General features: G+C 46.4%; 1 protein-coding gene across 10 annotated transcripts in view; it reads left to right on the plus strand.

The window, feature by feature from the left end:
• Nucleotides 1-6,552, plus strand: part of SYT7 (synaptotagmin 7) — a 155,996-nt gene extending 149,444 nt beyond the window's left edge. For all 10 annotated transcript variants that reach the window (XM_078767113.1, XM_078767111.1, XM_078767114.1 and 7 more), the window contains one exon: nucleotides 4,178-6,552. In XM_078767113.1, coding sequence (XP_078623239.1) covers nucleotides 4,178-4,282 — 105 coding nt within the window. In that variant the 3' untranslated portion in view covers nucleotides 4,283-6,552. The remainder of the gene's footprint in view (nucleotides 1-4,177) is intronic.
• Nucleotides 6,553-17,759: the final 11,207 nt, after the last annotated feature.

The raw sequence follows: 17,759 nt of genomic DNA on the forward strand, positions 1-17,759 counted from the left end.
GTAGCCTGGGATTGGTTACCAGAAGAACAAGAAAATGTGGAGCTCCGGAAACTGGAGATGCAATTACGGAGCCAGGAAAGGGAAAAAGCACTGGAAAGAGAACTCCAGGAAAGGTTAGAAGAGAAACAAGCAGAAGAAAGGAGAGTGGAAAGAGAACTCCAGGAAAGGTTAGAAGAAGAAAAAGCAGAGGAAAGGAGAGTGGAAAGAGAACTCCAGGAAAGGTTGGAAGACAAAAAAGCAGAGGAAAGGAGAGCTGCAAGAGAACTCGAAGCAGAGGAGAGAAGAGCCGAAAGGGAGTTAAAGGACCGTGAATTGGCACGTCAGCAGGAAATTAAAGTCAAGGAGCTGGAGTTAATGAGAGAACGGGGAGAGGTACCATCCCTGCTGACTGGTTCGACACCTAGTCAGAACACCTGGGATGTTGGCAGACATGTGAGGCTGGTCCCACCCTTCAATGAGAAGGAGGTAGCCAAGTTTTTTCCACACTTTGAGAAAGTGGCTCGACAGTTAAACTGGCCTGAGGAGTACTGGTCCATACTAGTGCAAAGTGTTCTGGTGGGTAAAGCTCAAGAGATTTATTCGGCTTTACCGATTGACCAATGTGCAGATTACGAGGTATTGAAGAAACACATTCTCAAAGCCTATGAATTGGTCCCGGAAGATTACCGGCAAAAATTCCGGAATGCCAGGAGGAGGGAGAGTGAGACCCAAGTGGAGTTTGCCAGATTGAAAGAAACCATGTTTGATAGGTGGTGCGATTCAAAAGGTGTTGGGAAAGACTTCGAACTATTGCGACAATTGATCCTGGTGGAGGAATTCCAACAGTGTGTCCACGAGGACATTAAAATACACCTGGAGGAAAGGAAAGTACCAAAGTTGTATGAGGCAGCGACCATGGCAGATGACTATGCCTTAACCCACAGGATGGGGTTCCGCAACCCTAACTTCTCGCCTAGACTTAGCCAGGGGAGCTATGGTACGGCAGGAGCGGAGAACGAAAATTCATGGGGGCGGCCTCGAGAGGAGGACCACTCTGATATCATGACTTCTAGAGGTCAGAAGTCAACGATTTCAAGGCAGACGTATCCTCCGTGGGCCTCGAGGCAGACCACGAGGTTCTCCGGGCCTACTTGCGCTTTTTGCCATAAACCAGGACACTTGATGTCCCACTGTCATGCTTTGGGAAAGGAAAATCAGGAGCGGAGTCTGACTAGTACAACTCCGAATGCGATGGCAAACGTGAGAAATCGCCCGCAGAAGAGTTACCAACCATTTATTTATGAGGGGTTTGTCTCACTGGAGGGAGACTCGACTAACCCAAGACCTGTTAGGGTATTGAGGGACACAGGAGCACATCAATCCTTAATGCTTGAAGGCATTTTGCCATTGTCGGAGAGTACAGCAACTGGTGATAGTGTTCGGTTACAAGGGATCGGTGGCTGGGTTAGCGCTCCCCTTCATGTCATCAATCTAGAGTCTGATTTGGTGTCAGGACCGGTCACCGTGGGGTTTCAAGCCACTCTTCCTGTAGAGGGAGTATCAGTTGTGGTTGGGAATGATTTGGCCGGGGGTCAGGTTTCTAGTAACCTGATGGTTGTGAAAAAGTCCGATATGGGAAATAACACCACACCAGTCAGGGATGGAGGCAAAGTTGGCAAGCTTTTTGTAGGTGGACTGAACTTCAAAACAAAGGAAGAGGTTCTGGAGTCTACCTTCAATAAATATGGACCGCTTTTGGAAGTGCTGCTGATAAAAGACAGGGAGAGCCAAAAGTCAAGAGGGTTTGGCTTTGTCACATTTGAAAACTCAAAGGACGCCAGAAATGCAGAAAAGGCTCTGAATAACCAGGAGTTGGAGGGTCGGACCATAACAGTAGGGAAGGCATTTCGTCGGCGTCGAGGGGGCTACAGAAGAGGACAACTTGGCGGTAGTGTTGGTGGTGGCCGCAGCCGATATTGCTATGGAGGCTCCCAGAGTTACGGCAGCTCCCGAAAGGACGACTATCAGGGTAGCGGCCGAGTAGGATCCCTGTACATATTGTTACGGACTCAGCCTTAATGATTGTTGTTTTGAGTATTGTTGCTGGTTCGAAGTATTCTGGATATTATGCTTATTGTGACTTAAGGGAGAGGGTTGTTGTGAGTAAAAGATTTAAAAGCGCTCCTGGTAAAATGTGGCCGTAAATCCGGATCGAGACCGGAAGAGGTGGAGCGAAGAAAAGGAGGTGGGAGGAGATCGGAAAGAGAGGTGGTGGTGGAGGCTCCGGGCCGAGCGTTCGACGTACAGTGCGAGGGAACCTTGCATCCCTGAAAGGAAGTTCGGTCGATAAGAAATATCGCCGGAGTGCGGGGAGCCTGTGTCGCCGGGTATTCTCAGTGAGGTCCCGGAGGATCCCGGCCTTGAGAACCCGGGTTGGAGTGAAAGCTGTCCGCCATTTTGGCCACGCGAGAATCCTGCAGGGAACAGGCTTTCGTCGTGTCGGCTGGGAATTATTCCCTGGTGGATTGCCAGGAACGGCTGTGCCAGAAAGGGACATGGAGAATTATACGGAGGCTCGCTGGTTGAACCGCAACGTGTACGTCGGAGCGCATCTTTGTGAGGTGGACACGTGTGAATTATATGGAGGCTCGCGGGTTGAACCGCAATGTGTACATCGGAGCGCCCTTTGTGAGGTTCCTCGCCACTGCTGTGTGCTGGGGGCTGAGCACGTGACCTCGGGGTCGTCTCGCTCGTCCACGCCTCAATTGACCACCGGGCCTCGACTCCCCGATCGCGGGAGCGCACAGAGACACTGGGACTTCGCCTTGTAGGGGAGCAGAGACATTGGGGGAGGTGCCGTGAGTGGGGTTAAGGGGCTTGACAAGGATAATATCGTAAGATTTGAAAGTAGGGGGATTGCCCCCATTGCTGTATGGCTCTTTGTGTGGGATTTATAATATATTATGGTTTGTTTATAACCGGGTGTGGTTGCATCATTTGATTCGACTGTTTCATTTGCTGGTTCCAGTGAGGGATAAAAACATCTTTCTGCCGGGGACCCTCTTGGGGTTCGGAGGTCCACCGAGACCAGGGATAAAGGTGGGGGGACCCCGTAACAATATATATATATATTTTTTTTTTTCTAAAAATCTATCTATCAATATTCCTGTTTTTAAAATTGTATTTGAATTAATCTTCAATGCATTTCTACTTATTCACACATACATACGCATGCATATACTTACGCTAACATTCGGGGTCTGCTTAGCAGGCATGTAAGACATTGGCCATTATATAGCTCGCAGTGTTAAGTGTGGAAAGGTTCTGAGGAGATTGCGGCTGGCTCAATAGCGCAGTGGGTTGTTGACGCGTTATCAACGGAGGTCCGTGGTTCGAGCCCCTCATTGAGTCAGAATTTTTTCACACTTAGCCCCTCGCAGGAATTTGATTCCTGTTTATAAAATTATATGCATGTGTATATATATATTTGCTTCCAAGGCTAATGTCTAAATCCTGGACGGGTCGCCACTGCAATGCAGGATACTTGAATGGCTCATTCTTTCCAGTAAGCTGGTACTTATTTTGCCGACCTCATAAGGATGACAGGCTGAGTCAACCCACCTGGTGTTAATCAACGGCATGACAGGGGCTCAAACTCAAGACCCTAAGATCTTAAGGCAGCCACCTCAACCATTAAGCCAACACCAGGATTGCCCACTTACTTTGAGGCAGCAAGGCACAGGTCAAGTACCCTAAGAGTAAATGCTGCACAACCTGTTAGTAAAAAGGGTCATCTGCCCCACAAACAAATTGCCTCCACCCCACTAATCACCAGTTTTGAGGTGGATTTGCAGTCAAGAAGGATAAATTAAACAAAAGGAGCAGCACTGACCCTAAATGTGACATGACGCCGATGTCATGAGGTGCCACTAGTTCTTTATGCGCATGACAATCTCATCCTCACCTTTATACACACAACCTGGTAATGTCTGTGTCTGGCACACTGTTCTCATCCCTACCATACTTTCCCCAAACTCACCTCCACCCCCAAGTGAATTTAACTCAATCCACTGATAGATTGAATTAACAGGACATGATCTAGCGCAGACATGATGGGCAAAATGGCTTCCTCCTGTATCAAAGTTCCTGTACATCATGGTGCCGTGTTGTTATCATTTTCTTCTTTTTCTTTTTCCAGATATACTTGTCATGGAAGAGCGGCCCTGCTGAAGTTAAGCACTGGAAAGACATGGTTTCTAAGCCCAGACAGCCAGTTGCTCAGTGGCACCAGTTGAAGGCGTGACCTTATTTCTGTTGACAGGTTTGCAAGGTCATTGGTTGGAAGATGGAGTTGCTTGAGCTCTCCGCCTCTATCCTTGCTCTGGGTTTTTTCGGGGAGTGGCCTGGTGATTTCCGCTGAAGATAGGGCCACACGGGCAACCGGACACTCGCTTAACGAACTTGCGACCTCACGGGCCAAGGGGGTATGAGGGAGCGGCGGTCTTTTCCGGCGTCTGGCTGGTTCTGCCCGCCTCCTCTCGACCATGTACCTTGCCATTTCCATGGCGACATTATCAGTCGCGTTTGATTGTGTACTCGACTTGCTCCTTACACTTTATCCTCACTGTCACTTTCCTGTCACAGCAGGAGGTGGAAATAATTCCCAGGGATTTAACCTGGTCTGATTGTACCTCAGATGTCTAGCCATTTTGGCAGGCACATGGCAAGCCAAGAGGTGATCCTGCAGTTCCAAATACTGCTTTGGCACATATTTATGGAGTTTAAACACTCAGTATTTTGTGGCCCGATTCGACGAGAATGAAACGACGAAGAGAACATTTGATGGACCCGGAGGAGCTCGTGGCAACGAAGGATAGAATGTTAAAGCTAGACTGAGTTTGGATAATCGATATGACTCTCTACGTTGTAATTTGAGTGCGGAATGCGATTGCAGACATGATGGAGATTGTACAGATGTTTGGATGAAGACAAAGAATGTCCTTGAAAGCCATTGCCTTTATGAAATTCTCTATTTTTGCCCTTTTTGTGCTGTTTTCTGTAGAATCCTGCCATGATGACTTCTCATCTTGCTGCTCATTTGCTATCAGCACTGCGAGGAAGCATTTTGTACAGTTCCTACTCTGTCTCCACATCAATTCCATTCCATCGGAAGTGGGAGGGAATGACAGGCAAAAGCTCGGAGGAAAGGAAGGCATTTTTGAGAGGTTGAGGGTTTATTGGGTTTTTCTTTTTCATTTTTCTTCTTAGTCGTCTGCGAAATTGGAAATCGTGAAGATGAATTTGGAAGTTGTGCAAATAAGCGATTTGGGAAATGCAGTGGAATTGGGTTTTTTGTGAGGAAGAAGAAGATTATTTAAAGATGTAAGCTTTAGTTCTTTACACTTTGGGAAATGAAGTGGAATTGGGTTTTTTGGTAAGGAAGAAGAAGATTATTTAAAGATGTAGGCCTAAGCTTTAGTTCTTTACACTTTGGGAAATGTGGTAGACGTACGCTACTTATAATGTTTCTTGATGTCGGGTGGAAGGATCGTTTGATGACGATATCTCCTGTTGATCGGAACTGCTTGAAGTGAATTTGACGGCAGCGTGAGGCTCTCAATGTGCAATTGTAATTGGTTGATATTAATATTTTACCTACTTTGTGACTTTACCTCAGTGGTAGAGTGACAGTCGTAGAGGAAGATGGCGGACGGAAGAGTAGAACAAGTAGTGGAAATGGGATTTATGATGTTTTTTGAAATTGTTACACATTCTGCTGTCCTGTATCCCCTCCTTCACACCTTTGGAAAAATCACAACCTCACCTTGTGTGTGTGTGTGTGTGTGTGTGTGTGTGTGTGTGTGTGTGTATGTGTGTGTGTGTGTGTGTGTGTTTTCGTCATGTACCTTTGCACTGTACGTCTCTTTCCTTTGATGAACTTCAACCCTTGCATGTTTATCTCCAACCTCTCTCACTGTTTCTATTCCTCCCACTTCCTCTCTTGTCCTTTTTCCTTCGATCAATATTCCTCCCACCCTCCCCTCTCCACCACCTCCATATCCAGTCTCTGTTACAACCTCACCCATTGTAGGAAAATAAAAGACAGATCTTCCTCTTCCAAACATACTGCCTTTACGTGATTGTACGAATGTTACCAGGAATTGCAAGGAACTTCAATGCAGGAGTAGGCCATTAGGCCCAACAAGCCTGTGTGATTCTGCCAATATCCAAGTACCTGCCTATCCCCACGACTTCCAGATAGATACCTGTCTAGCTCAAATTTAAATGTATCTACTGTTTCTGCTGCCACTACCTTTCCAAGGAGATCATTCCATGCACTAACTAGAATGCTGGGATGAACAGTGGACTAATAGTAGACTTGTAGACCGACAACGTTTTCTATCCCACTGATAGGCCAGATCTGCATCCGGACCTGAACCAAAATCAAATCAGCTTGTACTTCTCACCTACCCAAGTCATCCACCTAGTTTTGTCATAATCCGTCCGTAACTTTTTGAGATATCCTGCTATGTATCGTTTTTGTCCCTATCACTCAATGGGGAAGAATCACTTAAGAAATAAATAAAAATTCTCATATCTGTATCCAGATCTTCAGCAAAATTAAATAATTTTGGCCTCATCACACACCAAATCCGTCCGCAACTTTTTTAGATATCCAGGCAGGGGTGAAAACAACCTCATGTCCACCTTGGGTGGCAGAGGTGATTATTTTTGAGTGAGTTACCAATGTCATCCTAACTCTCTAATTCTTTACTTTCAGGTTTTCAGGTTGTGCCATCATCCTGCTCCTATCACTGTATTTTGCTGAAGAACTCTTCCACACTTATTTTGTCGACACCGTTTATCTTCAACACCTTTATCACATCTCCTCGTAATCGCTTCCTTTGCAATGTACAAGTCCTGTCTCCTTCGGCCACTTCTCATGGCTGAGATTATCTAGGCCTGGAATCAATCTAGTACCTGAACTAATCTGTGCTGAACCCTCGCTGCAGCAACTACGTCCTTCATAAGATGTGGTGACCAAAACTGCGCACAATATTCTAGATGAGGCCTCAGGAAATTCCTATGCAATGTTAAAACCACCTCTTGATTTATAATTTATCCCCCTTAGAATACAACCTCAAACCCTGTTTGCTTTACCTATAGCTGCCTGGCATTGCGCTGTCTGCTTACCTCCCATTTCCATGACTACCCCCAGATACTTCTCCGGTGCGACACGATCCAAGATTGCCCCTTTCATCATGTAATCTCGACTTTTATTACCAGCAACGGTACCCGCCCTATGGTTGGGGCTTCAATTGGGAGGCCCAAATGAAAAGGCAAAATATCAGAAATTGAAGGCTTTTTTTTATTTTAAACGATTTATATAAACATCCGTTAAATCACATCACACGCAAATCATCAAAATCTAAATAGTATTTGTAGAATTTCAACAAAAGCCACATCACTGTTCATATCGGTAAATATTATTCCATCGTGTTTGGAAAACTTGGAAAAACAATATGGCCTATTTTACTCCCAGGGGTCCCAGGAATACCCACCCAAAATATCGTTGCGATCGGTTCAGCCGTTTTTTTGCGGTACCTGGGAACAGACGGACATTTGGTGAATTATAGTAAGATGCATTGTTAGATATCATACATTGTATGGATATCAGAGAAGCTATAAACATATGAACAAATAAAGCCCGAGACCATTGATGAGTATATGCAAATATGTCGGAATTTTGACCTTCCTTCCTTTCTTCGCTTCCCCTCTCCCACAAACACCATGTCCACACTTGTCCAAAGTCTTCATGTAGCCTCCCACCGCCCTGAAACCTCCCAAATGGAACAAACTCAAAAGTGAAGAATGAGAATTTTAAAAACCTTTTTCAATTTTATTTAAATTACAGAAGAGGTAGAAGAGCTAAATTCATTGACTGTGTAATTCTGACTATGTTACTGCAACCAAACATTCTGTTGCCTGCAACCTCCCCCCCCCCCCCCCCATTTCATCAACCTCCCCCTCCACACCGCATCACAAACCCCATTTCATCAACCTCCCCCCTCCCCACCCCCCTCACAAACCCCATTTCATCAACCTCCACCCTCCCCACCCCCCCTCACAAACCCCATTTCATCAACCTCCCCCCTCCGCACCCCATCACAAACCCCATTTCATCAACCTCCCCCCTCCGCACCCCCATCACAAACACCATTTCATCAACCTCCCCCCTCCGCACCCCATCACAAACCCCATTTCATCAACCTCTCCACTCCCCACCTCCTCTCACAAACCCCATTTCATCAACCTCCCCCCTCTGCACCCTATCACAAACCCCATTTCATCAACCTCCCCCTCCACACCGCATCACAAACCCCATTTCATCAACCTCCCCCCTCCCCACCCCCCTCACAAACCCCATTTCATCAACCTCCGCCCTCCCCACCCCCCCTCACAAACCCCATTTCATCAACCTCCCCCCTCCACACCCCATCACAAACCCCATTTCATCAACCTCCCCCCTCCGCACCCCCATCACAAACACCATTTCATCAACCTCCCCCCTCCGCACCCCATCACAAACCCCATTTCATCAACCTCTCCACTCCCCACCTCCTCTCATAAACCCCATTTCATCAACCTCCCCCCTCTGCACCCTATCACAAACCCCATTTCATCAACCTTCCCCCTCCGCACCCCATCACAAACCCCATTTCATCAACCTCTCCACTCCCCACCTCATCTCACAAACCCCATGTCATCAACCTCCCCCCCCCCCCCCTTTTCCCCTTTACCCCTACTCAAAAACCCCATTTCATCAACCCTCCTTCCCCCAACCACAAAGACATCAACCCTCCCTCCCAATCCTAAATCTCCCACCTCCGCCTCCTCAACCTCCCTCCCTCCCCCCCCCCCCCCTACCCCACAAAGCCTCAACCTCCCCTCACAACTGTCCCATATTTTCTCCCCCCTCTCCCCGCTCCTCTCCCACCTCATCCTGCCCATAAAAGTAAAAGGGCATTCCCGCATCGATAACTTCATATTTCTCCATTACCTTATCAAAACAGTGGAATATTTACCTCTCTCCCCTCCCCTGTCCACCTTATTATTTTACGATTATGGACATCATGGAAATTGCGATCAAAACACCAACACGGTTCCTATACGTGTCGTGGTTTATTACAGTTATTTGTACAATTCACGATCTGGCGAGATATGCGGAAATTCAACTCTTAAGTGATGTGATCTGATGTAACCGTCTGGCAACACCTTCCCTCCTCCCCCCCCCCCCCCCCACCACACCTTCTTAACAATCCTTTTCAGGAAGTTCAGTCATTCAAACTTCTGGATCTCTCACTATCAGACATGATTCTCCCTTGAGCAAACCACATTTCAAAGTTGGCCTCCAAATCCAGCCACTGACTGGGCATCCCCTGTCATACAAAGTACTTCCTTGGCACACCTGAACTCCTATCCACCTACAAGGTCTTTATTCGCAGGTTGACGGGGTACTGCTCTCCTCTCTGGGCTGACTTCCCTGCCTCTCATCTAGCTCAACTTGACGCCGTGGAAACCAAGGTCTTCAAGATCATTGGAATCTCCAGTGGAATCTTCAAGCTGAGTTTACGGGTCTGTGCCATCGCAGACAAGTCGGTGCGGTCTCCCTGTCCTCCACCACAACCTTTTTGGTCTTTCACCCTTTGCTCTTTCCATAGTTTGTCCCCTCCCCTCCCCCAGGTTTCTGCAGGACACACACGGTCCACCATCAACCCCCTTCTGATGAAACTACGTATAAATCCAGGATCACTGCCCACCACCTCCACTCATTCCCTCCTCTTTTTCCCCATCTATGGAACCACCTTCCATGTCCTGTTCAATCTCATTCCTCCATCCAGGTCTTCAAGAGGACAGATCCTCTTGAGACAGATCCTCTTGAGACAGATCCTCTTGAGACAGATCCACATACCATCTCAGATAGTCTCCAATCCAAAAACGTGAGCTTGTCTTCCCTCGTTAACACCTCTCCCCCCCAACCCCCCCACTTCCAAATAGCTCCTTCTAATTTTCCAGTTTTCCCTCCTGAGAGTTTCTTTCTATATCCATCTTGTCCACCCCATACACCCTCTTTTGCCCCACATTCCTCCCCACACCCATTGTTTGTCCAAGTCTGCCTCTATCGTGGCCTTCAACTCTGCTGTTTGTGTTTCCCCCCTCTCTCTATTGCTCCTTTCTCCTGATCCGTTCTGTGTACCAATTCTAGCTCTTCCATGAGCCTCGACTATGTATACAAAAAAAATTAAATAAAAATGATCCGTAGCCTAATTGTGCCAATAAACGACCCAAAAGCAATGATCTTATTCGTGATGCATATGTACACATCATCAAAAGTAAATAATGACGGATGTTTTAATCACAATCTCGCGAGAGATTCCGTCATCTCGCAATTATTCAGTAAATGATAAAAAAAAGAACAGGACCAAAAGTCGAACAGCGGCGTATCCGGGCTTGTAAAATATTATAAACCACAAACACATATTATTAGCTTTTTTAACCGTCACTAATGCAGTTTATATCATTAAACAAATAAATTTGGAGGAATCCATGAGGTAAGTTTTACTTGCAGAACTGAGCGAAGATCTACTGTAATCTATGAACACCACAATGGTTGGAGGTGTTCTCATTTACCAAGCAGCTAGCTAGCGCTTGCCAAGCCAGCCGTTCCTTAACGGTTTTGAATGGAGTGCTTGCTCGAATGCTTAAACCACTCGGCGATCTCTCCACAAGAAACTTGGTAAATGAACACACCCAATGTTCTTGACACCCGGCCATAGACCGACTGTAATCCATATACCCCAAATAGGAATGACGTTTCCTGCCGCTCTCGAAGTGAGCAGGTGTTTACGCCGTAATGACATCATATACGTAATGACGTAGCATGACGGCCGGACACAAAACTTCCGCTACTTTAAAATATGTAAGATTATATATTTAACCTCCAGTAACGTTTCAGTCACTACAAAGGGATTAGTGTTACGATTAGATTTACTATAATAATAACGTTACGTTATTATTACAAAAATTATATATATATATTTTAAACCGAGGTGAATTCCTTACTTCCGCTCTTACACCGCTTCAATCCATTAACTTTCCATTCACGACATTGGGATTAAAACCTTTTGTACGTGTTATGGTTATGGTTATGTCCATATGGTTATATTTACAATTATAGTATTACTATTACAAAAACTATACTATGAAACGATACCACTGTATTAAGAAACCTGGGCTTAATTTGTCCGAAGCGGATGGCGAGTCATAACGCCTAAGGCCTATACGTATTGTTGGAAGAGACGTAACGCCGATGCTTTCGATATTTGATGGTCATTTTAACAATCGGGTTGTTTGTGTTTCACACTGAATGAAAAACGTCAAGGTAGAGCATGGCGATTGTGATATATGACAAGTTCGACGATATGTTCGGCATGAATGGCATATAAATCAAAATGGCGGTGTGTGAAGAGTCAATCGCCGTAATGACATCAGACGTAATGGCATCACCCTATCATGTGACCAGATTCTCAGCTCTGATTGGTTTACGTTTGAGGGACAAACATACATACATATAGACGGACGGACAAACACTGTTCTAGATGGCCCTGCCCGATGGGCGACGCTGTAAAAATGTAACGTCTTTGTGATGGACAAAGAAAAACAACATATGAGTGGAACACCTCGGACAAAGAGCTTTATAAAGATATGGGTTTTATGGTTCCTGGTCGAGTACGAAAATCGTCAGAAAAACATGTACATACCTATTAAGTGTCCAGTACTGTATTATTATTATTTATACAAGAATTATTTCCTGGAAGGCGTCTCTCCTGCATATGCCTTGTGTCAGAAGGTATCCCGTAGTAATCCCCAATTCATGTCATTGTGGAGTCACTAAGCGATGGCCTCTCAGATATCTGCGGACGTTGGGGCATTGCCTTATTGTCTTGTTTGTAAGTCTTCACATTCTGCAAATTTTAAACATCTATTCAGACTCTCAGTTATTATCAAATGTCTGCCAGTGGTGATTGTTAGCTTTTTTTGTCTCCAATGTTGTTGATATTATATATACTAGGGCATTGCCCGTACGTGGGTGCCCGTTCCTTGCCAAAAAAAAAAAAAAACGCTACCCGTACGCTCTACCCCGCCCGTACGCCCGTAAACAAAAAAAACAACGCTCTTCGCTTCCGCCCTTCGCTCTGACTGAATTGGGAGAAATAATGCGCATAAGAAATCGAATTACGTACCGTAATGGCGGTCAGCTCGTAACGCGCTCAGCTCCGCTCGTCTCACATCGGCCACGCCTACGCAACAAAGCGTTCTGTGATTGGCTGCCGGAAGTTCGCAAATCGTCGCAGTTACGATGAATCGTTTTAATTTAATCGCAGTTTGAATTCGTTTTAAAACATAGTTTAATGGCAACATAGTTTTCCAACGTGAAATAAATGAATACGCTGTCAAATGTGCCGTCCGAGGTAGAGTCTGATCGCCACGTTCGGCACACGTGATAGCTCGCTGCTCTCTGATTGGTTGAAGCGTTTTTTGGACATAGCTCGGTAAGTACTTGTCCGATTAATTTCAAACCTTGAAAAGGCACATCCTCGTGTCCCCAGCAATATACCTGGCAAGTTAAAAGTATATCGGACCCGTGGTTGTCGAGAAACAGCGGTCACAGACAAACGTACAAACGTACAGAGATTACTGGAATTATAGATATATATATATATATATATATATATATATATATATATAGATATATATATATATATATATATATTGTTACGGATCTCAGAGACGGCACTCCCCTTAGCAAGGGGGGGTTAATCCCCTTGGCCTGTTAAGCTGGCCGTCTTTCGTCCTGGTACTTGTAACGCTCTTTTGCGGGGTGAAATTGGTCAGGGTTATTGGTCAAGGTGTTCTCCCGAATACCTTTACCAATCCCACCGCAAAACAGGGAGACAAGTACCACTCGAACCACGGACAAGATGGTATTTGCCGAGCGGTTTAGCAATCCGCGATTCGAGCCGTTAGCAATTGACTAACCCAATTCCGAGCGTTGGCCAAATCGTGCCACAGGTACTCAATTGGAGACAGGACGAAAGCGAGCCGGGGAAAGAAGAAACCAAAGGTAAGAAATAACAGACATTTATTAATTATTTACAAAACCAAAGAACCAAAGAAGAAACGAAAGTAATATACAGCAGAAGAAGAAGACACAGGGCAGCCTTAAGCAGTCTTATATTATTCCCCAGGACAACAAACAGGACAGACAAACAGACTTACACGAAAGGGGAATAGCAGGCAGGAATGACTGGAAGAAGGGATGAGAAGGCCCAGGCAGACGGAAGGCGTCGAGGTCCGGCTCCAGGAGTCGACTCGCGTCGTGGCGGGAAAACCCTGGCAGGCAGCGAGCGTGTATCGTTCACCGTGAGCGGACGTTGCATATAGAGATGGGATTGGGATGCTCCGTCTTCTCACGTGTCTCTCTCTCCAACTCTCTTGAACCCTCTCACTCAACTGGTACCTTCTCACCCAACTCGTACCTTCTCACGCGTCTCTCTCTGCCTTCTCTGGAACCCTCTCACTCAACTGTTCAAGTGTACCTTCTCACCCGACTCTCTAAGCAGTCCCTTGTAGCCGCTTTTATTGCTCGCATTGGAATCAAGCCGCCGGCTCTGATGACACGCCTACCGGTTGGCTCACCGCGGCGCAGGTTGGCCGGTAAGGGCTTGCTGACTCCAACTCCGATGACGAGTCAACGTGCCACACCTTGTTCTGGTGGCTCCGCCCCCTTCCTCCTCGGCTTGACCGCATGGCTAATGGCGGCTTGGGGCAATCAAACGAACCAAGACAAGGGGCAGCGAACGCTGCCTGACTGTTACTTTGAAGCGTGGGTGAGGTGATTTGAGGAAATTGAAAGGGACCTATCTTATTTGATTAATGCAACGCAGATTCAACTATTGGGAACAGGTCCTTAACTGAAACACATAATAATGAAATAACTACGAAGAGGTCCTATGGTTCGCTACGTGTTGTACATGGACTAACTAGGGTGCGATCGTTAACAAGCCAATTGATGGGGATATTTACAGGGGAACATTTATAAGGGAAACATTTACTAAAATTTACTAGTGAAGGTTCGAAAAACCGTAACAATATACAGTGCGTATCAAAAAAAAGGTAATCCGAATTCAAGGGGTTAATATGCAAAGGTTATTTAGTTTGACAATTTACATATGGTTTACCAATTATGAGGAGATCCTCAGCTTTCCATTGATGCCTTTCATGCATCATTGCTGTCACACATGACCGAGTACATGTTCATTGAAAATGACAAGTTCAAATCGCATTTTTACAAGTTTGGCTAATCGGTGCAAGACAGTTTTAAATGGACGCATTACTTGTCGACTGCCAAGTTGATTATGTAAAATTGTTAAGCTCGTCTGGTAATCATCGGTTGCATCATCCTTTGTTTAAGATGGGTATTTAAGATGGGCCTACAGTGTATGGGTTTAGAGACAGTCTGAGTCATTGAAAAGATGGTTCAACTTACGACTGAACAGCAGACCTTCGTGGTTACAACCTTTCACCAAACTGGAAGTTTGCAGCGAACTCGTGATGCGTTCAGGGAACGTTTCCCAGAACGGGAGCCTCCAGCAGCCAAAACCATCTGGGCGAATGTTAGAAATTACCAAGAGCATGGCACTAGCCTCAACCACAACAAGGGGAATTCTGGTAGGAGGCGCACTGGGCGATCGGAAATGAACATTGCAGCAGTAAGGCAGCAAGTTTTGGAGCATCCTATGGATACCAGCGCAAGACGAAATGGGACGGGATTGCCTTCGGCAACATTCAACCGAATCACAAGACTGGACCTCCACCAACATCCATATCGGATTCGCATCCAGCATCAACTTACGCCAGGGGATTTTGCCGGGAGGCTGGTGCTTGCCGGATGGTTGATAGCACGTTGCGAAGCAGATGTCAATTTCCTGCGGTATCTCGTTATCGGCGATGAAGCTGCTTTCGCCATTGATGGCAAGGTCAATACCCATAATGTTCTTGAATATGCACCGACAGGACAACCCCCAAAATTTAATTTTGACACCAACATGAACCAACAAAAGTGGACTGTTTGGTTGGGACTTTGTGGAAATGGTCAGGAGATCGGACCATTTTTCTTTCAAAGGAATGTCAATGGTAACAGGGATCTGCAGATGATCAATGATGAAGTTTTACTGCAGCTGGAGGAGAACTTTGAGCAATAGGTTCGTGGTGTCCTCAGATATCTCTGGTGGGCCCAATACGGCGCCCCAGTTATCGCTGTCTGAGATAGACTGAGGGAACTCTTTGGAGACCGAGTCATCGCCCTCAACCATGCAGTGGAATGGCCACCAAGATCACCTGACCTCACACCATGTAATTATTTCCTTTGGGGACATTTAAAGAACAAGCTGTTCGGAACTCCTCCCCGTGATCTTGACGAATTGCAGTGCCGTATTCGACATGAAGTGGATGCTTTGCGCAATGACCTGGCTATGGTGAGACAAGCAGTTCAGGGCATGCTCTGCCGCTGTGAGCTTTGTGTTGAATGGGGAGGTGGACATCTTGAAGGTGTGGGTGCATAAAGGCTAATCATTCCTGAGAAAAGTTCACATCTAACATTAATTTTGCACCAATTATTCTGACTTGCATGGATTAGCCAAACTTGTAAAAATGCGATTTGAACTTGTCATTTTCAATGAACATGTACTCGGTCATGTGTGACAGCAATGATGCATGGAAGGTATCAATGGAAATCTGAGTATCTCCTCTTAATCAGTAAACCACATGTAAATTGTCAAAATAAATAACCTTTGCATATTAACCCCTTGAATTCGGATTACCTTTTTTTTGATACGCACTGTATATATATATATATATATATGTATATATATATATATATATATATATATATATATATATATATATATATATATATATATATATATTGTTACGGACCGCGGATTGGATGTTATTTACCGAGCGGAGGTAACCGCGGCCGAACAGTTGTTCCCCATTTCTTCCCGACTCACCCGATTCACCCAGACGTTGGCCAAATCGCGCTATGCCAAATCAATGATAGAAAGGACACGACGACTGGGAAAGAGGAAATGACGCAAGGGGGGTACAGTTCTCAAGACCTCCGGAGGAGGGTATAATTACAGTGGTGGAGAAAAGGGGGTAGATTACAAGGCAGAGTGAGGTAAAGACACAGAAGAGATGGGCACTTAAATACAGTCTTATCTAATCCCAGACAGACCACGGACAAACGGACAAGGTAGACTTACACAGGGATTGATGGCAGGAATGGACAGGTAGGTCGATGGCACAAGCTGCACCTTGGCTCGGGGACAGGATAAAGCACGGTTCCAAGATGCAGGGAGGTCTCACAGCGCTCGGAGGTGGTCTTGCTTGCTCCAAGCTCGGCGCGCATCTCTGACGTCACCTCTCTCTCCACTGCGCATGCTCTGCGGGGAGTGACATGCCCTCGGCTGGTTGGTTCCGCCCCAACTGGGGCCGGTCCGCCGCTTCCATTGGGTGTGGGGGTTACCGGGCTCCGCCCTTGACGAGGAGCCGACAGGGAGCCCCTGTTTGGTAACCCCGTCGAGCACATGTCCGATGGCGGCTCGTTGGGAAGGCCTGGTGTCCTCCCACCACTCCTACCAAGCCGGAGTGAGGACGCGCACTCCCTGCGCTCGTTGTTGTTGTTGTTGTTGAAGAGAACTGTGAGGAAGAGCTGCGGGGAGGTATTGGGAGGTCCTAAACTTCCTAACGGTGCCATACAATCACATTCTGGTGCAACGAAGGGTCAGAATTAATGGAAACGAATCCTTAACTGACATAGACTAAGAATAACTAGCAAGATGTCCTATCGTTGTCTACCTGAGATGCGGTGGACCTGGATGCGACATTTAATGGGGGAAATAGGGGGAGGTCGGGTCTACAGAGTGTTGTTTACAGAAAATGGGACTAGGGAATGGGGGATTGGGGAGAGTTGGGAAGTATTGAGGAAATAGGGGAATATTTACAAGCGGATATGGATGGATGCAAATCCCATATCCGCAACAATATATATATATATACAGTATATTGTTACAGACGCGGTTTTGGATGTTGGTTTACCGAGCGGTTTGGTATGACCGCGTCTGCACAGTTTACCCGATTATACTCGAACATTGGCCGAGTCGCGCTACGCTAAATCAATTGAGGAAAGGACACAACGGCTGGGTTAAATGACACGACACCAGGGGTACAGTTCTCAAGACCTCCGGAGGAGGTTATAATATTTCGGAACGTTGAGATTACAAGGACAAGAGGGACAGCATAGGAAGGTAGGCACTTAATCACGGTCTTATAGTAACCCCGACAGACCATAGATAAACAGGACAAGACTGACTCACACAGGGATTGATGGCAAGGAAGGGCAGGTAGTCGAGGCTCAAGGTGCACCTTGGCTCAGGGGCAGAATCGACCCGGTCCGGTCCAGAGATGCGGGAGGTCTCTCAGCGCTCGGAGGTGGCGACTTCTCTTTCCAAGCTGGGGGCGCATCTGACGTCACGTCCGGTAAGTGGCTGCGTATATCCGGCGGGGAGTGACACGCCCTCGGCTCGTTAGCTCCGCCCCAGATGGAATCGGCCCTCCGCTTCTTATTGGGTGCTGGGGGTTACCGGGCTCCGCCC

Source organism: Myxine glutinosa, chromosome 13 (genome assembly GCF_964187855.1).
Source record: "Myxine glutinosa chromosome 13, kmMyxGlut1.1, whole genome shotgun sequence".
In the NCBI taxonomy this organism is placed as follows: Eukaryota; Metazoa; Chordata; class Myxini; order Myxiniformes; family Myxinidae; genus Myxine; species Myxine glutinosa.